We start from the raw sequence: 24,245 nt of genomic DNA, 5'->3' as shown, positions 1-24,245 counted from the left end.
GGCCCCGTTAAGTCCACATCCATCAATTCATCACGGCAGGAAACAAGAAAAGAAGCCAGGAGGCTTGAAATCCCTCTGAGACTTGGCACAGGGTAGCATGAAAACTTGAACACTGTTTCTCACAGGATTTAATTATTCCCATAAGAAAAAACAAACTTTCCAGAAAAGAGCAAGGATATCTTTTGTTCCTGAGTTGTTAAGTAGGGCTCAAATTCCTTCAGAGCTTGAAGGCTGAATGGTTTGCTCTGACAAGTGTTTGATTAAACTATCAAAAATGAGGATTTGGGATTTTTCACTTGGATGACCCTGGTAGATCTAGTCCTGACCTAAGTGAGGAGCTGATGCCAAGAATGAAAATTATTTATTTGATCTTCTTCAAGTCAACCCAGGTGAACACGTGACCACTCCAACAAGAATACAAATTCTCTCTGCGGAAGACACAAAAGGTCATGCATCTATGGCAGTTTGCCAGGGATTTCAGGGTTTAATAGAATATGTCATCTATTGGCCTCCACCTCATGGGTTTGCATTTTTTGAAATAATACAATAGGAAGCATGTGGGTGTTGGGGGAGATATATCAGATTTGAATCTAACTCTGACATTTACAAGCTGGGTGACCTAGGGAAAAGGATAAACTGGGTCTCGGTTTCCTCATTTGTAAAGTAAGGAGAACACTACCTACCCACCTTCAGCAGTTGTTGGAACAGTAAGAGTTCATGGGGACACAATGCTGGTGGTCACTAAGTATATTCCCTTAGCCTTTCTTTGGAAGTATCAGTTCATTCAATCATTTAGTAAATTTGCTTCCAGCACTTACTAAATGCCAAGAATTGTGCTAGGTATTGAGAATATAGTAGTTAAGACAGACAAGGGCTCTACATTTAGACAGTCATTGAAAACAGATGGACAAGTAACATATATACAATCAGATTCTAAAAAATATGATGGAGACAATAAGACAGGTGTTACAGACTGAACGTTTGTGTATTCCCAGAATTCATACATTGAGGTTGGTTGTGATGGCCTAAGCTTGTAATCTCAACACTTTGGTATCCTGAGGTGGGCAGATCACTTGAGTTCAGGAGTTTGAGACCAACCTAGGCAACATGGCAAAACTCCATCTCTACAAAAAGTATAAAAATTAGCCAGGCATGGTGGCATGATGTGCCTGTGGTCCAAGCTACTTGGAAGGTTGACAGGAGGATTGCTTGAGTCCAGGAGATGGAGGCTGCATTGAGCCATGTTCAGGCCACTGCACTCCAGACTGTGTGACAAGGTGGAACTCTTTCTTTAAAAAAAAAAAAAAATAAATAAAAATTCCATGGCCAGGCATGGTGGCTCACACCTGTAATCCCAGCACTTTGGGAGGCTGGGGCAAGTGGATCACTTGAGGTCAGGAGTTTGAGACCAGCCTGACCAACATGGTGAAACCCTGTCTCTAATAAAAATACAAAAAAATTAGCTGGGCGTGGTGTTGCACACCTGTAATCCCAGCTACTTGGGAGGCTGAGGCAGAAGAATCACTTGAACTCGGGAGGCGGAGGTTGTAGTTAGCTGAGATCGGGCCATTACACTCCAGCCTGGGCAACAAGACCGAACCTCCATCTCAAAAAAAAAACAACAAACTTTTTTTTTGATACACTGAAATTCTAACCCCCAGTGTGATGGTATTAGAAGGTGGGGCCTTGGGAGGAAATGAGGTCATGAGGGTCGAGCCCTGATGAATGGGATTAGTGCCTTTATAAGCAGACTGGAGAACTTGCTCTTGCTCTCTCTGTACTATATCACTGTTGTAAGTTATTAAGAAGTTATTTTAGGCAGATAGAGAGGAAAAGGGGTCCTAGGGAAGTTTTCGTTTTTAAAGCAGCTCTTAGAGCCAGGCCAGCAATCTTTAATATGCAAATGGCGGCCATTAGAAACTGGGTCCATCCAAACATGGCGATTCCCTGGCCTTCTTGCCCTTGCGACACACATTCCTGGCAACATGGCTGCCCCCACCTATCCCAATGTGTGTAGAACATCATGGTGCCCTGCATTTGCATGTTAAAAGACTAGGGTGGGAGGGCCAGCTTTTTTGGGCTACGTGAATGACATGCCTTGTCAAACCAATCCCCTGAGCCCTGTGCAAATCAGACACCAGCTCCCCCCACCTTCTTATAAAACTGGCTGGTATTTGTGGCACCTGGGGTCTCCTCTTTCGGCTGTGGAGCCCCCCTCCCTCTGTCTCTGCACAGGGGAGCATCTATTTTTGGCATCCTCCCATTTTTCTTGCCTATTAGACTCTCTACTCCTTAAAACTACTCCACACGTGGCCATGTCGTTTTTTCCAATTTGATTCAAGACAAAGAACCTGGTGTTCCTCCACTCATTGGAGCCATATCATCATTGTTGGGATATAGCGAGAAGATGACCAACTGCAAACCAGAAAGTAGACCCTCACCAAACACCGAGTCTGCCAGCACCTTCATCTTGGACTTCCCAGACAAATGTTTGTCATTTAAGCCATCAATTCTATATAGCAGCCTAAAATGACTAAGACCACATGGTGATACGAGGAGAAGTAATTGGAGAAAGACAGGAGGAATATCACAGGGTATTCAAGGAAGGTTTCTCTGAAAAATTAACATTTAATCTGAGACTTGAAGGACAACAATGGAACCAGCTATTCAGCCCTAGGCAGGAGCAAACCCAGTGTCTGGGAGGAACAGAGATAAAGCCAGGGAAGGAGATAAAGACATGATAAGTAGGGTCCAGATTACAGACTTTGTAGACCACAGAAAACATCTGAGTTTATTCTTATTGTAATGGGGAGCCATTAGAGTATTTTGAGTGCCTGAGTCACTTAATTAGATTTTCTTTAATAGGCAGACATAGGCATAATCATGATGTACTCCTGAAATATAAAAATTCTTCCCGACTAAAGCAGAGGATGTCTTCTAGAGGATCATGTAAAATAAGGTTATCATAGATAGTATGGTCCAGAAATGGGTTTAGACTTGATGTGATTTAAAAAAAAAAAAAAAAAAAAAAAAAGATTATACCATTCAAGGTTGTAACATGAAACCAATGTTTACACAATATTCATTATACTGTAACCTACAGAATAGCTGTAGCTATTCTTAGCACTTTGGGAGGCCAATGTGGGCAGATCACTTGAGGTCAGGAGTTTGAGACACGCCTGGCCAACATGGGGAATCCTTGTCTCTACTAAAAATACAAAATGAGGTGCGGTGGCACATGCCTGTAGTCCCAGCTACTCGGGAGGCTCAAGCAGAAGAATCACTTGAACCTGGGAGGTGGAGGTTGCAGTGAGCTAAGATCACACCACTGCACTCCAGCTTGGGTGACAAGAGTGAGACTCCGTCTAAGAAAAGGAAAAAAAAAATAGCTTGGGGAAGGAACTGGCTTCTCTTTCAAAGTAGCAGCAAAGAGATAAGAGACAGAATTTTTTCTTCCTGGAATGATTTCTTCCTCTAGGACATGAGTATTTGGATGCTGACATTAAATGAGCTCCTGTAGAGAAAGAGCCTCGCACGGCACAGGGTCAGGTACATAGAAGAGACAGTTCCTTCTCTTGTTTGTTCCTTTCCCCTTTGCATTGAAAGGAAATCAGAAGCCCTGGATATAAAATTCTTCAAGGATGAGTGAAAAGTCATCAAAGGAAAAATGCAGGAAACAACTTCTCGAGGTAAATGCATTGCATAGGTTGATGAAACTTTTGATGATTTCTATATTTCACGCTCCATTCTAGAATTGTAGTGCCAAACAAAAGTCCTCCAAGCCCAGGGTTTACAGATTTTATTTTTTTAAGTAAAAGAACTTTCAAAATAAGAATAACTCAAATTCAAAGATGCTGGGTCAAGCCTGGTCAACATGGTGAAACCCCATCTCTACTAAAAATGCATAAAATTAGCCGGGCATGGTGGCGCATGCCTGTAATCCCAGCTACTTGGGAGGCTGAGACAGGAGAATCACTTGAACCCAGGAGGTGGAGGTTGCAGTGAACCAAGATGGCACCACTGCAATCCAGGCTGGGCGACAAGAGTGAAACTCCATCTCAAAAAAAAAAAAAAAGTAGTCATAGCAGAAGTATAAAGATTTCCCTGGATGGAGCAGCCACATAGGCCCAGATACAGGGCTCTGCCCCCATTCAAAACCTAGAGAAAATGAGAACTCTGACTAAAGGAAGAGCCTGACATTCAGTGTAGGAAGGGACACGGAGGCACTTTACGCTATCCTAGGTTAGCTCTGGACAGTCAGAGATGCCAAAAGGAGGCATGTGCTCAGGATGTTGGACAATTTCCACCACCCAGACCTCGCAGGTTAATCAGTGCCCAACTGGGAGGATCCTTCCCACAGGGCACCCCAGGACCCTCTTGAGGACTACACACCTCAAACTCTGTAGTTTTCCGAGTTGAAGGTATCAGCAATGACAGGTTTCTGGGAACAAGCCTTTACGATTAGATTATACAAATGGCTTCTTTGTAAGTGAAATTATTCTATGACAAATGGTAAAATAGGAAAAAACTGAGTCAGTGTTTTAGGTAAGAAAATAATGTACAAAATAATTTCTAATGAATATAAACAGCTAAACTATACGGAAGGACATAGTATTTGCTGTCCTTTTAATTTAACCAACAAATAGTAATACTAAAAGTGTATTCTCTGTATAGTCATGCACTGCATAATGATGTTTCAGTCAACTACAAACTGCATATACGATGGTGGTCCCATCATTTTTTTTTTTTTGGAAACGGAATTTCCCTCTTGTCATCCAGGCTGGAGTGCAATGGCGTGATCTTGGCTCACTACAACATCCGCCTCCTGGGTTCATGCGATTCTTCTGCCTCAGTCTCTTGAGTAGCTGGGACTACAGGCACCCACCAGCATGCTCAACTAATTTTTGTATTTTTAGTAGAGACTAGGTTTCAGCATGTTGGCCAGGTAGGTCTCAACCTCCTGACCTCAGGTGATCTTCCCACCTCAGCCTCCCAGAGTGCTGGGATTACAGGCATGAGCCACTGAGCCTGGCCCCCCATCATCTTTTAAGATTATAATAAAGCTGAAAAATTTGGCTGGGCATGGTGGCTCACGCCTGTAATCCCAGCACTTTGGGAGGCCAAGGTGGTCAAGAGATCGAAACCATCCTGGCCAAAATGGTGAAACCCTGTCTCTACTAAAAATACAAAAATTAGCTGGGCGTGGTGGTGCACACCTGTAGTCCCAGCTACTTGGGAGGCTGAGGTAGGAGAATTGCTTGAACCCAGGAGGCAGAGGTTGCAGTGAGCCGAGATTGTGCCATTGCACTCCAGCCTGGGCAACAGAGCCAGACTCTGTCTCAAAAAAAAAAAAAAAAAAAAGAGAGAGAGAATGCTTTAAAAAAAATTCCCATTGCCCAGTGACATCATAGTTGTCATGGACCTTTTTTTATGTTTAGACACACAAATACCATTGTGTTACAATTGCCTACAGTATTCAGTGCAGTAACATGCTGTACAGTGTTTATAGCTTAGGAGCGATAGGCTATATCTAGGTGTGTGGTAGGCTGTGCCACCCAGGTTTGTGTAAGTACACTCCATGATGGTCACACAATCACAAAATCGCCTTAAAACCCATTTCACAGAACATAACCCTGTCATTAAGTGGTGACTTTATATGAATTCCAATGCAGTTTGGCCAAAAGCATCTTCTTAGAAGAGTTTTAGGGCTATATCTTAACAACAACGCTGATAAAGATTCCTTTTGTGTGTTTCTCTTAAATGATAATATGTTATGTTAAACAATTTAAATAAGCATTTTTTTCCTCTTGCCGGGTTTGTCAGAATTTTCAATATACTCATGTGTTTTGTGAATTTCTAAGAGAGGGATAAAGTATGTGGCAGTTCAAAACTGCTTTGATCAGAGAACCTCAGAACAGATGTTCTGCTGGACCAGAGAGCTGTGTAATAATACAATGATGGAAAGGCTGCTCTAATGAACTCTGTAAAGCTCTATAACATAAGAAAACCACTGTGTACCTCTGAAGAAACTAAACACATAAACCATATGAAGCATTAACTTATGAAATTGAAAAAATATATAAGGTAAAACATCAGTCAGGGTATATACATTAAAGAGTTAATCAGTTGACATTGCCCAGAATGGTTATGTATGTACATCAACAAAGATAAACTAAAATCAATTAATTTCACTGTACACTTGGCTAAACAAAACAAGGTCTTTAGTTGCAATGTAAATAAATTCATTGCTTTCCTCAAAAGAAATGTTCTTTAAGCCAAAGCATCATGCTAGTGAGTACATACTCAGAACAGAAGCACTGTGCCAAAATAAATTTATAGTAGGTACTTTATTGTGGAAATAAAATATAAAATCCTTCCCCAGCCAAGAGTTCCATTAGAAAATGAAAAATTCAGCCTCGGCATGGATGCAAATGCTTGCTTTTTTATGAGCCCGGCCAACATTCCTACTCTGAGTTGCTTTGGTGCTGTGCCCGCTGCAGTCTTGGGAAGGTAAAAGGGCTCTGCCATGCATTGCCTTAGCCAGCAGGGCTTCCATGGCTGGCTCCGAGCACAGGATCCCAGGGCCTGTGCCTCCCCGACATGAGTGAGGTGTTCAAATCAAAAGGCGGAGGCAGCCCCTAATCACACCTGTGCTGATACCTGGGCAGGCAGTAAAGGTGCTCTTCGCTTCCTTGAGCCATGTTCTGTTGCCCACTTATTTTTTCCAGCATGCAAACCAATGCCAGAGAGCTCATGCTGGAAATTCGAGAGGCGGAGATCCCAATCATGCTTATTGCTACTCTAGAAAAGGCTGATGGAAGAGGATGAAAGTATCGAATAAATGAACAGGGGAATGATCTTTAGCTTTTAAGCCTTCTGCATCCTCTTATGGTTTCAGATAATCAAGACAGAAATATCCTCTTATGAAACATTTCACAGACAATAGAACAAAGCTGTGCTATATAAAGGTATATCAAAGCAAAAAACCTCAACATCCTCTTAAATAAAAACCATATATATGGCCGGGCGCGGTGGCTCAAGCCTGTAATCCCAGCACTTTGGGAGGCCGAGACGGGTGGATCACGAGGTCAGGAGATCGAGACCATCCTGGTGAACACAGTGAAACCCCGTCTCTACTAAAACTACAAAAAACTAGCCGGGCGAGGTGGCGGGCGCCTGTAGTCCCAGCTACTCGGGAGGCTGAGGCAGGAGAATGGCGTGAACCCGGGAGGCGGAGCTTGCAGTGAGCTGAGATCAGGCCACTGCACTCCAGCCTGGGCGACAGAGCGAGACTCCGTCTCAACAAAAAAAAAAAAAACAATATATATAATATATATACACACAAGAAGTCTAGAAGAATATAAATCAAAATGTTAATGGCTACATTTTATAGGATGCCAATTACACACTTCAAAGCTGCTTAAAAAATGTTAACAGTAGTCATCTCTGAATTAGGGAAGATTAGACGTAATTTTACTTTTTTTCCTGCTCGCATATATTTTCCACATTTCTTGACTGTATATGTGTCTTTTTTTTTCTTTTTTTTGAGCCAGAGTCTCAGGCTCTGTCACCCAGGTTGGGGTACATGGGTCTGATCTCAGCCCACTGCAACCTCTGCCTCCCAGGCTCAAGCAATTCTCCTGCCTCGGCCTCCTGAGTAGCTGGGACTACAGGAGTGAGCCACTACGCCTGGCTAATTTTTTGTATCTTTAGTGGAGACTGGGTTTCACCATGTTGGCCAGGCTAGTCTTGAACTCCTGACCTAAAGTTATCCACCCGCCTCAGCCTCCCAAGATGCTGAGATTACAGGCATGAGCCACCATACCTGGCACATATATGTATCATTTCAGTAAATATGTAAAAGTTATTTTCAAAAGTCTTCCATAATTCATTCAATAATGAATTGATGTTTGTGTAGCTCTTTGTACTTTATCAAGGTTTCCACACATTTAATCCATAAAACAATGGGAAATAGTACGACTGTCATTTCAGAGAGGAGAAAACAGACTGTGAGATGTTATAAAACTTATTCAAAGTCAACAAGCTAGTAACTAACAGGACCAAGATCTAGATCTCCAGATCTCTTCCAAATTTCATGGCTTTTATTTTCTTTTTCTCAATATTGGCTATGTCGTATGGTCTAGTATGTGCTACTAGATACATAAACCCCACAGGAATATACCTTGCACAGAATAGAAGCATTGGAGTTCTTACACAAAGATTTAAGCAAAGGGAAATACATAATTTTTCAAACTCAGTATTGGTTGAGGGGGAACATGTAAAACACCAGGGGAGATTTGGAGACCAAACCTCCAAACACCAGGGAGGTAGGAAAATTTGCTCTCCTGGTTCCTATATCATACGTGCTTGACTTCATTTTAACCCCATTCAGAAAGGGAAAAGGAAATTTGACAAAAGTGAAGCCAAAACACTTAGGGAGAAAAAGCACACATGGCATCAAATAATGAAATTAAGCTAGAGGTATTTAGATACTGCTAAATGTTGTTTTGTTGTTGTTTTGTTTTGTTTTAGAGACAGAGTCTCGCTTTGTCACCCAGGCTGGAGTACAGTGGTACGATCTTGGCTTACTGCAACCTCTGCCTCCTGGGTTCAAGCAATTCTCCTGCTTCAGCCTCCTGAGTAGCTGGGATTACAGGTGTGCACCACCACACCTGGCTAATTTTTGTATTTTTAGTAAGGACAGGGTTTCGCTATGGTGGCCAGGCTGGTCTTGAACTCCTGACCTCAAGTGATTTGCCTGCCTTGGCCTCCTGTGCTAGGATTACAGGTGTGAGCCACCACGCCTGGCTAGATACTTCTAAATGTTTATTAGAGGAGAGGGAAGACCCAGGGAAAGGTTAAAGATTTTGGGGAACAAGAAAGAGAGGGCAGAAATAGAAAAGGACACAAAATAAGATGGGTTTGGATCCCTAGTAAGAATCATGGCCAATTTGGCATGAAGAACCCAAGACAGTTATAAAAGAGAGTGAGAAAGACCCATTAGTACCTTCATTCCCGCTGCGGCTGCAGGGCCACTGGGGTCTACAGCCTGGATGTGGCATGGCTTACTTCCTCGCACCACAAAACCCCAGCCAACCGCGTCACCAACAATCTGGAGAGGAAAACCACAATTAGCAAGCAGCCGACTGTCTCCGGCAATTTGCTTATTCTTCTGAGGGAGAGAAGACCAGCCCAGGATTAAGTATGCACCGTGACATATTTTCCCCCGTTTCTCTCTCCCCTGCCAGGGGATTGGAACACTGCTTCTATCACAAACCCAGGCATCTCCCTGTAGAAAAGGTGGTAAAAAAAAATCTAACCTGTTTGGCAGAAAGAAGATGCTCCCGTGAGGGCATGATTCAATAAACAACTGGAAGATTTTCTCTTTCTTAGGCTGTTATACAATGTAATGTCAGACTCCAATAGAAGGTTTAGAAAAAGTCATAACATGGTTGAAATGTCTCTCCGGATACAATTTCTACTCTAAGTTTGTTCTTTTCCCCAGTATCCAAATGATACACTCTTGATCCTGCAATGTCATTAAAGTCTAGCATAATTATTTAAATTACTGATGGTGGGAAATGAAGAGACTTGGCTTTCTTTTCTTTTTTTTTTTTTCTTCTTGAGACAGAGTCTTGTTCTGTCACCCAAGCTGGAGTACAGTGGGGCAATCTCACCTCACTGCAACTCCCACCTCCCGGGTTCAAGTGATTCTCCTGCCTCAGCCTCCCAAGTGACTGGGATTACAGTCACGCAACACCACGCCTGGCTAATTTTTTGTATTTTTAGTAGAGACAGGGTTTCACCATGATGGTCAGGCTGGTCTCAAACTTCCGAGCTCAGGTGATCTGCTCGCCCAGCCTCCCAAAGTGCTGGGATTACAGGCGTGAGCCCTCATGCCCAGGTTAGACTTGGCTTTCTAAAAACACAATATTCTCCACCAAGGGGGGAAAAAATTGAAAAAGTACATAAAGTTCACAATGTACAATGTACAAGTAGACTGTAAACCAAAAGTTGTTTGGAATTAGAGAAGGCCTTTTCTATAGAAATCATTATTAGAGCTGACAGTTTCATTCCCTGGACAGCTCCTAGCCACGTCTTTCACACATAGCCCAACTAAAACACAGCTGAAACACATTCACAATCAATTACTAACAATGTTGGCATTTAAATTAAAAATCAAAAACAAATACTTTCAAAATACAATCTGCTCTCTCTTCAATGCTGGAGACTGAGGAAAAACAGGGAGAAACAGGGAGGTAAACGAAAATTTTTGTGGAAATGCTCAAGATTTTCAGGCACTTCCATTACTTTACAGTTTGCTGTTATTTGTGTATTATACTCAATTTCACTTCCGAAGGTACAGTTTATCTTTTCCTCTGGTACAGACGTGTTATCAGTGCCTTTCTCCTATTAACTCCTCAGCATTCAGAATGTGAAGCGGCCCTTAGCAAATGTTTGTTGCGTGACTGAGTGTGGATAGAATTCTCCCCCAGCCTGAGGTAATGCCACTAAGTTAGAAGATGAAGGAGAAGTAGAAGTGTTTTGAAGAGGGTATGAACGTGAATTTGAGGAGATTGACAGAAGGAGACACGGGAAGGGGAGTGGGGGTGGTGATGCTGAGAGGAGCACTTTCATTCCATTTGAAGAAATCCAATGCAGGCAGAAGGAACCTAAAGGACCTCCAAGAAGGGGCAGGAGGTCCGGAGCTGCTCACAGCAAGTCAGAGGCTTGTGTACCTCAAGGCATGCTCACATTGTCGAAGCACCCTGCCTACGGTAGAACAATTTATCCCACAGTTTCCTTTCTCTACCTTAACACTCCCCTAATGTTTTAAATAACGTCTAGAATTAATTATAATGCAGAAGGGATTATTGGCATCATTGGCACTTCCATTTGCCATAAAATTAATAATAATTTAAATTACTAATGGTGGGAAATAAAATCTAAAATTATTAGATTTTAAGGCAAATGCAAGTGCAAATGATGCCAATCTTAAAATTTGCAATTAAATTAGAATAAGCGTATAATGGAAATCTTTTCTTTAACAAACAACACATCAAAAAAATGTTAAATGCTGTATGAATAATAAAGCATGTGAAGTCCTAATGCATCTTAGTGCCTTAAGGTCAAGAAAACCTATTATCATAATTATGCTAAAAACAAAAAGAAAACTAGAAAAACAGTTTTCAGCTCAGTCTATAAGCTACCCATTGACACATGGACACGGCGCAGAAGAATGGGCAGCACAGGAGAAACAGGCCAGACCATCAGCCTACCGTGAATGTCTTCCTTGCATACGGAGCCCCGGGAGTAAGGAGTTCCTCAGAGGTGACGGGTCTCTTCAGCACTGTCAGACAAACATAATGTCAAGACATAAGCACTTCCAAGTCCTCCATCCATGTATTCAGCAGCTATTTATTGATATCTCATAGGTGACCATCGGTAGAAAAAGTAGCAAAGATCCCTGCCTCACACTTTATATTTTAGCTGAGTGGAGACAGAAAATAGCAGCAAACATACATAACCCTAAACCTACCTTACAAAGCTAAGGAAAAAAAGAAAAGGAAGGAAAGCAAGAGTGGCGGGGGGTGGGGATAAGAGGACAGGTCAATTTTTTTTTTCTTTCTTTCTTTTTTTTTTTTTTTTGAGACGGAGCTTTGCCCTTGTCGTCCAGGCTGGAGTGCAATGATGCAATGATGCAATCTTGGCTCACTGCAACCTCCGCCTCCTGGATTCAAGCAATTCTCCCACCTCAGTCTCCTGAGTAGCTGGGATTACAGGCACCCAACACTACATCTGGCTAATGTTTGTATTTTTAGTAGAGACAGGGTTTCACCATGTTGGCCAGGCTGGTCTTGAACTCGTGACCTGAGGCAATCCGCCCACCTCAGCCTCCCAAAGTGCTGGGATTACAAGCGTGAGCCACCCGGCCTCATTTCCTTCTTAATACCTGGGACTGCATGTACACACTGCTTTCTGCCCTGAGTAATAATGCTAGTGAGCTTTTCGGAGTATTTAACATGTGCTAAAGAGGCACCATGCGAGGTGATGTGAATATATTAACTCACTTAATCGTCACAAGAATGAACGAGTTAGGATCGTTGTTATCCCCATTTTATAACTGCAAAAACAACCTTAGAAAAGTTAAATTGATTGTGTCCAAGGTTCCAGAGCTAATGGGTGGCAGAAGTAGAATCAAACTCAGGCATTAGACACCAGTGCCCATATTCTCAGCTACTGTGCCACACTCACTCTGGGCCATGCTGTCCTGCAAGCAAAAGAAAGGGTCTAGAAGCTCAGGAAGATAGTGGCATGCCGTCCTCCTCACATCAGCTCGCTGCTGTTGCCCACCAAGATAGCAGACAGCAGCCAGTTCCTGACTTGTGGCTGCCTAAAACCCACTGAAATGAACCTCCCCATCCATCCTGTGCTCACTAAGAACTGGAGAGGGGCTGTCATATCCTCCCCAAATAGCCAGGGGGTCAGGGGACAGGGACCATTCTAATCCAGCTCTGTAGACATCGTGAACTTGAAGTGCCACAGACAAACAGAAAAGGCCCCAGCCACGGGGCCTAACCTGGTGAAGTGGCATCCTCCGATCCCCTTTGCTAGTGACAGTCAGAGGTCAGATACCAGTCCTGGAATGAGTGTGCAGCAGACAAGGAAAGGGAGCGTGGGGAGAGGCCTGATGATCCACCAGGCAGCTGGGCCTTGCCCGCTGGTTACATGCGCGGCCTTCTGGTCTGACAAGCACCCTCTCAGTGAAAGGCAATCCAGTGCTTCTCGTTGAGGTGACAGTTCGCTGATCTTATCACCTTGCTTTCAGAAATCTCATGAAAGTGAAAATTAATTTATGGTCGCTAAACAAGAGGGAGTAGGTCAAACATCAAGATGGAAATAGTATCTCTCAGCAGATGGATGGGAGAGAAGAAAAGTGGTCAATATTTGAGGACTGAGATCTTTTTTATTCTCCGTCAGATAACTCTCTCTCCACTCCCCATAAACCCTCAGGGGCTTATGAATTTGGATACATGAATCACACTGTACTATTTGGCAGCAGTGCTGACCATTCATTTTAATGCACTTCTCCTCTTTATTATGTTGAAAACTGTAGAAACTTTGAGGCCCAGGAAAAGCTTTTTTCTTTTCATATCCTTGGAAGCTTATTTGCTTATTACGATGATACCGATAACATCAATGTCTTTAGTACTGTTTTTTTTTTTGTGTCTGGCTTAGGGCATTTGTATACAGTACTAAAAAACATATCCTGGTATCTTTAGGATAATTAATTTTTAAATGCATCACTGTGAAGGCCTGATCATCTGCTTGAGAAAAAAAAAAAATCACAGATGAGCTCACTAGGTCTTGGGAACCCTCTCAAGAGTGAGAGAGAAGCTTGTCAAACTATGGGTAAGACGTGGGATTTACAAACCACAGCTCAGTCCTGACAGCTCTTGTCCTTGGAGAGCCACGAAAGGAAACAAGACCTTTCTCTTCTGCCTGCGTAACAGTAAACTCTTGCCTTTGACCCAGAGGCAAGGAGAAAGAGGAAACAATACTAACCTACCTCAGAGAACATGGATTTTGTTGCTAATTTCAGTAATTCACACTTTTTTCGTATTCCATCATAAGCAATCAAAAACATGTAAAATGGTTATGGCACCACTGACCCTTTTATTGAAACTGAGATCTTTTGCTTTTAACTTTGAGGATGCCTGTCAGATTTCTATGAAGGCTTCAAACATCCCATTTCTAAGAATTCAGTTCTCCTTTTTCATTCTGCTTTATCAGCAAACTCCAGGAATTGAAAAACCTAGCACTCAACAACTCTTCAGCCAGTACAGTGTGGAAGCCAGTTTCTTCATTCACTTACAGGTTACATTTGTTCCTGCCGCTAACTCTCCAGAAGGCAGCAAAAAAAGAAAAAAAGTTAGATCAGGAAAAAGAGCCACCTTCCTAGATAATAGCATTAGATGACAGAGTTTTCTCTCAAAGCCTTTTGAACCTCATCGATTAGTCCTTATTCTTACTAACGTGAAATATTTTGTTTTGTTCTCCAAAGAGGTGGTGTATTCACTGAGTTGGGGGTTATGACCTGTCATCTTTGTATCCCCAGGATCTGATGATGAGGAAACAACATGAACAAAAGGAACAGAGCCTCTTCCTTGAAGGTGACAAACTGGACAGGGCCTTAAACAAATGGGTCTGAGAGTGTTTTCTGGCAGTTGCTGTAGTGATGGACCACATGTCCTCATCCTGGCAAGGAGAACAGTGAGGACATGAGATGGGTAAGGGATGCTGAGAAAGGGTAGCTTCAATGGATTGCCAGTTCCTGGGGGGTTAACTGATTGGGTGGAAGAAGGATTGTTTCTAAGTACATGTTCACCAACAATCTTTGTGCCTAGATTTTTTTCCTAGAATATAAAGGCCATGGAGGTTGAGGAGCAGAGTTTGAAACCACAAGGCACCCAGGGTCAATTCCAGGGATAGTTGGGTTTGCACACATCCATGCTTCTTCCTTAAGGGTGTTGGGCCCCAACAGATCTTTGCATCGGCTGCATTCGGGGGAAGTGCTGTTTCCCCTGCTGTGAACACTGTTACACACACTGCCCAAAACCCCCTTCAGGGCTCAGGAACTCCTCCCAGCTCAGGGAGTGCTAATGGCATGGCAACGGCCCTCAGCTGTCTTGGGGACCATCTCTCTGAAGACAGCTGCTTCGCCCAAGGTCATGCCTTCCTCCCAGGGGCAGCCAATATCTAGTAAGTGGCCAACACGTGGATCTAAAGGCCCAGCCCCTCAACACAACTCCAGGCAACTTGGAAGGGCCATCCCAGCTCCTGAGGTCTTATTGGGTCAATGACAGCCTTCACTGAGACTGGGCTACAACCCAATTTCTCCTTCAGCCCAATTCTTCCTTCCCTTCATTCAACATGTGTGGACCCCAAGAGCATGCTCTAACTTACTAGAACCCGCACGCTAGTCTCCTGCTATCTCAGATTCTGCTTCCCAGGGACCTGCCCAAGTCCCCACAGTCTTAGGAGTGGGGCCACCTTTTGGGCACTCACCGGACTTGGGGTTGCAGAGCACAGGGGGGCTGCTGCTGAGGGTGGGGCTGCTGCTGAAGTAGCCGCTGCTGCCACAGCTGCTCATGCTGCTCCTCCTCACTGCAGACACGATCTTGATCTCCTTGCTGGGGCTCACTGCGTAGGCCAGAGAACACACACAGTCAACGAGGGGATGGTCTCGGCTCACTAGAGCACATAGGCTTTCAGCTGCAACGTCCAGGGAGGCCAGGAAAAAGCACACTGGTCTTAGTGGCAGAAAAACAAGAGCTTGAGTTGCAGCTCTACTCTTACTTTATATTATATTATTTTATTTTTTTGAGATGGAGTCTCACCCTGTTGCACAGGCTGGAGTACAGTGACACAACCTGGGCTCACTGCAACCTCTGCCTCCTGGGTTCATGCAATTCTCTTGCCTCAGCCTCCCCAGTAGCTGGGACCATAGGTGCCCATCACCATACTCGGCTAATTTTTGTACTTTTAGTAGAGATTGGGTTTCACCATGTTGGCCAGGCTGGTCTTGAACTCCTGGCCTGAAGTGATCCACCCATCTCAGCCTCCCAAAGCACTAGGATTACAGACGTGGGCCACCATGCCTGGCCAGCTTTGCCACTTGTAGCACAACTTGGGGTCACCTCAGGGAAGCTCTCTGAGCCTAAATTTCCCTGACTGTAAAGTGAGAACAATGCTGTCTTATAGGATTGTGCAAGGGGTGGGTTATATCATGAGCATGAAAAGATGATATTATTTCAAGAACTACCACATCCATGCTGAGCAGTCCTTGCTAGGATATAAATGACTTGCTAGTTACACGGGATGAATCAACAGTGAAAATAAATGCCTTCTGATTTCAAATAAAACCATTAATCAGGCTGGGCCCGGTGGCTCATGCCTGTAATCCCAGCACTTTGGGAGGCCGAGGTGAGCAGATTACGAGGTCAGGAGTTCAAGACCAGCCTGGCCAACATGGTGAAACTCCATCTCTACTAAAACCACAAAAATTAGCCAGGCATGGTGGCACGCACTTGTAATCCCAGCTACTTGGGAAGCTGAGGCAGGAGAATTGCTTGAACCTGGGAGGCAGAGACTGCAGTGAACCAAGATGGCACCACTGCACTCCAGCCTGGGCGACAGAGTGAGACTCTGTCTCAGAAAAAATAAAAACAAAAACAAAGAAGGATTAATCATCCAGAGCCATGGAAGAAGGAGCTTAAAATACAGAGCACACATTCAGGCTTTGAGCGTGTATGTCTTTACTTTTCTGATTTGGTTCTCTGTCATGGAGTAAGCTGGCTATCAACATGGGGAGGGTATATGACTGAATGAAAGAAATCATGGAGACCCTGGCACGTGGGAAGCCCAAAATAAATGCTGGTGTTCATGGTCATGATGTGGTTCGAATATATGTCCCCACCCAAATCTCATGTTGAAAGGTAATCCCCAATGTTGGAAGTGGGGCCTGGTGGGAGGTGACTGGATCATGGGGGTGGATTCTCATGAATGGTTCCATCCCCATTACACTGTCCTCACCATAGTAAGTGAGTTCTTGTGAGATCTAGTTGTTTGAAAGTATGTGGCACCTCCACCCCCAACCCCTGCCACTCCCACTTGCGCCATGTGAGACCCCTACTCCCACTTCACCTTCAACCATGATTGGAAGCTTCCTGAGGTCTCCCCAAAAGCAGATACCACCATCCTTCCTGTTTTCCCTGCAGAATGGTGAGCCAATTAAACTTCTTTTCTTGATATTAGGTTGGTGCAAAAGTCATCGCGGTTTTTGCCATTAATAGTAATTTCTGTGCCCCAGGCACCGAGCCAAGCTTGGGTGCATGAAGCTTGGTATGAGTTAAACTGATGTTAGCTAAAGCTGATGGACAGAATAGGAGGTGACAATGAGACCACTTACAACTAACTATAGGACATTTCTGTGCCCCATTACTTTTTGCAATTTTGCCATTACTTTTCACAACAAAAACCGCAATGACCTTTGCACCAACCTAATAAATTACTCAATCTCAGTTATTCCTTTATAGCAATTCAAGAATGGACTAATACAGGTTACCATGGTTACTATATCCTTCTACTCATCATTATCACTTGTTCAGGTCTATCGGGCCCACTCAAGAAACAGGCAAACCCTTGTTTGTGAGAAAGTAAAATCACTCTGCAGAAGTTTACAATGTTAAGGAGACACATATCAAGTGTGTCCTCCTGACCTGACCAGATTGGCCTGGGAGCACAGGATTAGCCTCCTGACCCTCAGTCAGTCTTTCTTTTCCCACAGAAGCTTATGCTTCTTTCTCTCCTCCAGATGGCTGTGTCTGAGGAACCTGGGTGTGGGGGATCGGGGAGGTGGTGGCATATTAAAAGCACTGGAGTAAACAAAACTGCTGGGAGCTAAGCTGGTGTTAGCTACAGCTGGTGGACTGAGCTCTGCCCACCACTTCCTAACTTTGCGTAAGCCACTTAATTGCTCTGTATCTTAATCTCTTCAACTGTAAAATAGGGATAAGAAAAGTCCTTTCTCTTAGGGTTACAGTAAGAATTAAATGAGAAAATTCATACAACCAAGCTTGGCTCAGGGCCTGGGGCACAGAAATGTCTCAATACATTCAGTTGTTTTGTTTTGAGACAGAGTCTCGCTCTGTCACTGAGGCTGGAGTGCAGTGGCGAGATCGCTGTTCACTGTAACCTCCGCTTCCCGGGTTCAAGTGATACTCCTTCCTCAGCCTCCTGGGTAGCTAAGACTACAGGCACCCACCACCACACCCAGCTAATTTTTGTATTTTTAATAGAGACAGGGTTTCACTTTGTTGCCCAGGCTGGTCTCGAACTCCTGACCTCAGGTGATCCTCCCGCTTTGGCCTCCCAAAGTACTGGGATTACAGGCATAAGCCACCACACCTGGCCTCAATACATATAGTTGTGGCTGGGTGCAGTGGTTCACAACTATAATCCCAGAGCTTTGGGGGACTGAGGCAGGCGGATCACCGGAGGTTGGGAGTTCGAGACCAGTCTGACCAACATGCAGAAACCTTGACTCTACTAAAAATACAAAATTAGCCAGGTGTGGTGGCATATGCCTCTAATCCCAGCTACCCAGGAGGCTGAGGCAGGAGAATCGCTTGAACCCGAGAGGCGGAGGTTGCAGTGAGCCAGGATCACGCCATTGCACTCCAGCCTGGGCAACAAGAGCGAAACTCCATCGCAAAAAAATATAAAACAAAATAAATAAATAAATAAATAAAATACATATAGTTGTAAGTGCTCTCACTGTCATCTCCTGTTCATAACCAAGTCATGACACTTTCATATTGTGCTGGGTTAAGCCCAGTAGTTTCAAACCTTAAACCAACCAATTTCTCGAGATAACACCAAGTTTTCAGGGCAGTTCAAGATACCCCTTTAAGCACCTCACCCTCTTAAACAGACGGACACTTACTTCAAGTTCACATTTTCTGGATGCACTCATTTGTGAACACCAATCACATCATTTTTGTTTTCCTCTTACACTCTCCTGGACAGACAGATCAACCAAATCAGCACTCATAATCAATGGAGGGACAGCTGTCACAGCCAGGTCACCTTTACATCCAATCACCATCATTTCCATCACAGCTAACTGCACATCTGAGACTGTCGGACTTTAACTGTGTAACACCCCCGGCTGCTATGCTCTACGAGACTTGCATCAGCTTTGCATTGTTCTTCTTTGTTCTCTGTCGCCCACTGATAATGGGTGGATAACCAGTCACTTTTTTGTGGTTACCAGTGTAAATGCCCACAGAAATAATCTTCTTATTCATCTTTGAAATAGATAGCTTTTTGAAGTTGTGATTTACAAAACTGAATAATTAAATGATATGTAAAAACTACTTGTAAGGCTGGGCATGGTAGCTCATGCCTGTAATCCCAGCACTTTGGGAGGCCAAGGCAGGAGGATCATGAGGCCAGGCATTTGAGACCAGCCTGGTCAACATAGTGAAACCCCATCTCTACTAAAAATACAAAAATTAGCCAGGCATGGTGATGCACGCCTGTAGTCCCAGCTACTTGGGAGGCTGAGGCAGGAGAATTGCTTGAACCTGGGAGGCAGAAGTTGTGGTGAGCCAAAAGCACACCACTGCACTCTAGCCTGGGCAACAGAGTGAGACTCCATCTAAAAAACCAAACAAACAAAAACTTGTATTTATTTATTTATTTTTAAATTTTTTGGACAGACGAGGTCTTGCTATATTGCCCAGCCTAGTCTCAAACTCCTGACCTCAAGTGATTCTCCCACCTCAGCCTCCCAAGTAGCTGAGATTATAAGTGTGTGCCATCATGCCAGGCACGAATGGCTTGCAATGAAAAATAAATAAGGTATGAGTGAGAGCATGAGAGGCCTTCTATAATTCAAATACACACTTTTATAAAACAGAGTCCTGGCATCTAAGTTGGCTGTCCAAGAAAAACTTAGGGTTTCGGAATTTTTTTCATACTTCTTGGTTATGAATAAGTAAAAATTCTTTTTTTTGAGATGTAGTCTCACTCTTTTGCCCAGGCTGGAGTGTAGTGGCGCGATCTCGGCTCACTGCAAGCTCCGCCTCCCAGGTTCAGGCCATTCTCCTGCCTCAGCCTCCCAAGTAGCTGGGACCACAGGTGCCTGCCACCACGCCCGGCTAATTTTTTGTATTTTTAGTAGAGACAGGGTTTCACCGTGTTAGCCAGGATGATCTCAATCTCCTGACCTCGTGATCCACTCGCCTCGGCCTCCCAAAGTGCTGGGATTACAGGCGTGAGCCACCACGTCCGGCCATGAATAAGTAAAAAGTCTACTCTCCCATAGAGAACAGAGTTTCACAAAGGTGAGTCAAGGCTCCACTATTTCTCAAAAGACAAACACTTGAGCTCCAATAAACGCTGGGATGGCATACCTGACATAAAGCTGGTAGATTTCCGATTGTCATGGCTCTGCTTTCTCAGGCAGAAGGGACTGTCATGAGTTTCCTGGGAGGAAGGGGACTTTTCATTGAGCAGCTCCATCAGTCTTCGCCTCCGCCGGAAGTTCATTCTAAACTGGTAGAGAAGATTGCTGTCCACAAATGGGTGCTTGTTGGACACTGGGGAGAAAAAAAAAAAAAAAAAAAAAAACAGCCAATGAGGACTATCTGGCATCCTGGACACTGAGCATGACAGCCAAAGGACCACAGGCAACAGGGACAAAAGTCTCAAGAAAGACTTCTCTTCCACAGATGCCACATGAGCTGCTGTCCATCCATCCATGGTCCCAAGTTCTTTCCACATGGCATGCACTTTAAAAATTTGCTAACCAATTCTTCTGGGGAACTTTGTCTGACCTTGCTTTCAATCTGAGTTCTATTCTTCCTAGTGTTCTCCTGGCCCCTGTGCCGCCTCCACCAAAGCACTGATAACACTGCACCCTCACTGTCTGCCCCCTTCTCTGTCTTTCCCTCTAAACTCTAAGCTCTTTGGGGCAGTGATCACGGCTTCACTTACTCATGTGTCCCCAGTGCCCAGCAGAGACCTTGTCCCATAGCAACACTCGATTCTTTCTTTCTTTTTTTTTTTTTTTTTTTTGAGATGGTGTCTTGCTCTGTCACCCAGGCTGGAGTGCAATGACATGATCTCGGCTCACTGCAACCTCCGCCTCCTGGATTCAGGCGATTCTCCTGCCTCAGCCTCCCAAGTATCTGGGATTACAGGTGCCTACCACCACATCTGGCTAATTTTTGTATTTTTCGTAGAGATGGGGTTGCACCATGTTGGCCAGGCTGGTCTTGAACTCCTAACCTCAAGTGATCCACTTGCCTCAGCCTTCCAAAGTGCTAGGATTACAGGCGTGAGCCACCACGCCTGCCCCCTCAATTCATTTTTAAAAACTTTTTATTTTGAGGCCGGGCGCAGTGGCTCACACTTGTAATCCCAGCACTTTGGGAAGCCAAGATGGGTGGATCACTTGAGGTCAGGAGTTTGACACCAGCCTGGCCAACATGGTGAATCCCCGTTTCTACTAAAAATACAAAAATTAGCCGGGTGTGGCGGCATGCACCTGTAATTCCAGCTACTTGGGAGGCTGAGGCATAAGAATCACTTGAACCCAGGAGGCAGACATTGCAGTGAGCCGAGATTGTACCACTGCACTCCAGCCTGGGCAACAGGGCAAGACTCTGTCTTAGAAAAAACAAAATAACTTCTTATTTTGAAATAATTATAGACTTACAGAGAGTTGCAAAGAAAATACAGAGACCACACACTGTATGATTCCATTCATATGGAATGTCCAAAACAGAGACATTTCTAGAGACAGAAGTATACTGGTGGTTGCCAGGGGCTGGAGGGGGGCCTTGGGGTTGGGTTGGGAGGGGTATTAGCTACAGCATGCAATTTCTTTTTGAGGTGATGAAAATGTTCTAAAATTGCCTGTTGTGATGATTGCAAAACTCTGTAAATATGCTAAGAACCACTCAATGGTACACTTTAATGAATTGCTTGGTATGTGAACTATATCTTAATAAAGCTGTTTAAAAAATTCAACAGAGTACAGAGAGTTCCTGGGTACCCTTCACCCAGATTTCCCCAATGGTAACCCCTTACATAAATAACTATAGTACAATATCAAACCAGAATGTTGACATCGGTACAGTCTACAGCCCTTATTCAGATGTCATCAGCTTTTACATGCACTCATTTGTGTGTGTGAGTGTGCATCTGTGTGCATGAGCACATAGAGTTCAGTGAGGTTTTATCACATGTAGAGATTTTTGTAACCACCAGGACAACATGACAAAGGCGCTCTCTCCCTGTGTTTCCCCTCTATGGCCTCCTTCACTGAGTTCCTGACGCCTGGCAACCACCTTTGCTCTCCATCTCTATAATGTTATCACTTTGAGAACAGTATGTAAGTGGAATCATACTGTCTGTTGCCATTTATGTTTGATGTTTAATACATAAATAAATGGTTATCCAATAATAAAGCCTGCTTAGTCCCTAAGGAAATCTATACTTTATTTATTTACTAATTTATTTAGAGATAGAGATTCACTCTGTTGCCCAGGCTGGAGTGCAGTGGCACGATCATAGCTCACTGTAGCCTCAAACTCTTGGGCTCAAGCAATCCTCCTGCCTCAACCTCCCGAGTAACTAGGACTACAGACACACACCACTGTGCCCAGCCCAAATCCACACTTTACAGTGATATAATCATGCCAGTGTGTCAACTTGAAATTAGTAATAACAAGAGCTAGCCCTCATACAGCGTGTCCTATAAACCCAGCATGACCTTAAGTAAGTGTCTTATATGTTCTAATTCCTTTAATTATCACAATAGCTTGGGATATAGGTACCATTATTTTATTTCCTTTCTTTTTTTTTTTAGACAGTTTCACTCTTGTTATCCAGGCTGGAGTGCAATGGCACAATCTCGGCTCCCCACAACCTCCACCTCTCAGGTTCAAGCGATTCTCCTGCCTCAGGCTCCCAAGTTGCTGGGATTACAGGCATGTACCACCAGACCCAGCTAATTTTGTATTTTTAGTAGAGACGGGGTTTCTCCATGTTGACCAGGCTGGTTTTGAACTCCTGACCTCAGGTGATCCGCCTGCCTCAACCTCCCAAAGCTCTGGGATTACAGGCGTGAGCCACTGCGCCCAGCCTATTTTATTTCTTATTTTTTTTCCTATTTTTGATGAGGAAACTGAAGTCCAAAGGTTTAGGAAGTCACTCCAAAAAGACACAGTAAATGGCAGAGGTAGAAATATAACACAGTATCTGATTCTAGAGTCCAAGTTCCAAACCACTGCTCTTACTGCTTCTATGAGAAACTATTCCTTCTCTAGATCATCATAAAAATCAAAACCATGTCTCACAAAACTGCTCATGTACGACTATCAGTCTGAAGGTACACCCAATTCTATACGATTTATATCTTAGAAATCCACTGAGATTTATTTATTGCCTCAATTTTACACTTTGAGTTCATGATTCTTGGAGCTATAGTGCAGGTGGTACATCAGGCCCCAAAAGCCATGTTCCTGGGTCATTTCTGTTCATCTGCAGAGTCATCAGGAACTCTGCAAACTGGTCACCATCATGCAGACGTCTCATGCAACTTTCCCCCAAAAGCAAAAAATTGAATAGACAACACAAAAACAGAAGACACACATATATCTAATCAGCACATGAAAACAGGGTCAACCTCATTAGTCAATATGGAAATACACATTAAAACCCCACAATGAGGCCAGGTGCGATGGCTCATGCCTGTAATTCCAGCACTTTTGGAGGTCGAGGCAGGCAAATCACTTGAGGTCAGGAGTTCAAGACTAGCCTGGCCAAGATGTTGAAACCCAACCTCTGCTAAAAATACAAAAATTAGCCAGGCATGGAGCATGCCTTTAGTCCCAGCTACTCAAGAGGCTGAGATGGAAGGATCGCTTGAGCCTGGGAGTCGGAGGTTGCAGTGAGCCAAGATCACTTCATTGCACTCCAGCCTGGGTGACAGAGCGAGACTCCACTATTTTTTTGTTGTTTGATCATCCATCTATTTATTCAACTACCATGTATTGAGTTAGGTTAACTATATACCAGGTACTTTTCTTGCCCAATGTTTTAGGAAAAAATGGTAAAAACAGAAGTTAAACCAAAAATTCAATCCTGGCAACTTTTTTTTGGATTGTAAAATTCAAAATATTATAAACCACTAGGAAAAGAATCTAGATAATAAAAACCCATTAAGAATCATATTAACACCTTTATCAATCATGCCAACTGGTTCAACAGTCTCTTTTGCTATTTCACAAACAGCATCACATCCTCTCTAGGTCAATATCAACAAATGCAATCTAGGGTTGTAACTATATTTATTATCCACATATGGTAATGAACAATTCTTCTGGTCACATAAATATCAAGTCTTACAACATGGGTCCCTACTAAGAGAGTGCCAGTGCCAGCATTTAATCTAATAATTCATACGGCTTTCCGCAATTTTTAAATGGTGATACTTACTTTGGCCAAATGAAATATGTTGGCCTCAAAGACAAATATAGTTAATTCAGTGGTATTTCTACATGTTCTTAAAAAATAATCTGGACAGGTGTGGTGGCTCACACCTGTAATGCCAGCACGTTGGGAGGCCAAGGTGGGAGGAGAGCATGAGGCCAGGAGTTCAAGATTAG

At 43.7% G+C, this 24,245-nt stretch overlaps 1 protein-coding gene across 2 annotated transcripts in view; it reads right to left on the bottom strand.

Moving 5' to 3' along the window:
* DEPTOR (DEP domain containing MTOR interacting protein) overlaps positions 1 to 24,245 on the bottom strand; it is a 182,996-nt gene that overhangs the window by 37,786 nt on the left and 120,965 nt on the right. For both annotated transcript variants that reach the window (XM_001097652.5, XM_077943972.1), the window contains exons 5-8: positions 19,983 to 20,168; positions 15,070 to 15,204; positions 11,280 to 11,350; positions 9,008 to 9,112 (exon numbers count right to left, since the gene is read on the bottom strand). In XM_001097652.5, the coding sequence (XP_001097652.2) occupies positions 9,008 to 9,112; positions 11,280 to 11,350; positions 15,070 to 15,204; positions 19,983 to 20,168 (497 nt within the window). The remainder of the gene's footprint in view (positions 1 to 9,007; positions 9,113 to 11,279; positions 11,351 to 15,069; positions 15,205 to 19,982; positions 20,169 to 24,245) is intronic.

The sequence above is a fragment of the Macaca mulatta genome, chromosome 8 (genome assembly GCF_049350105.2).
Source record: "Macaca mulatta isolate MMU2019108-1 chromosome 8, T2T-MMU8v2.0, whole genome shotgun sequence".
In the NCBI taxonomy this organism is placed as follows: Eukaryota; Metazoa; Chordata; class Mammalia; order Primates; family Cercopithecidae; genus Macaca; species Macaca mulatta.
This window is presented reverse-complemented; position numbering and strand designations above follow the sequence as displayed.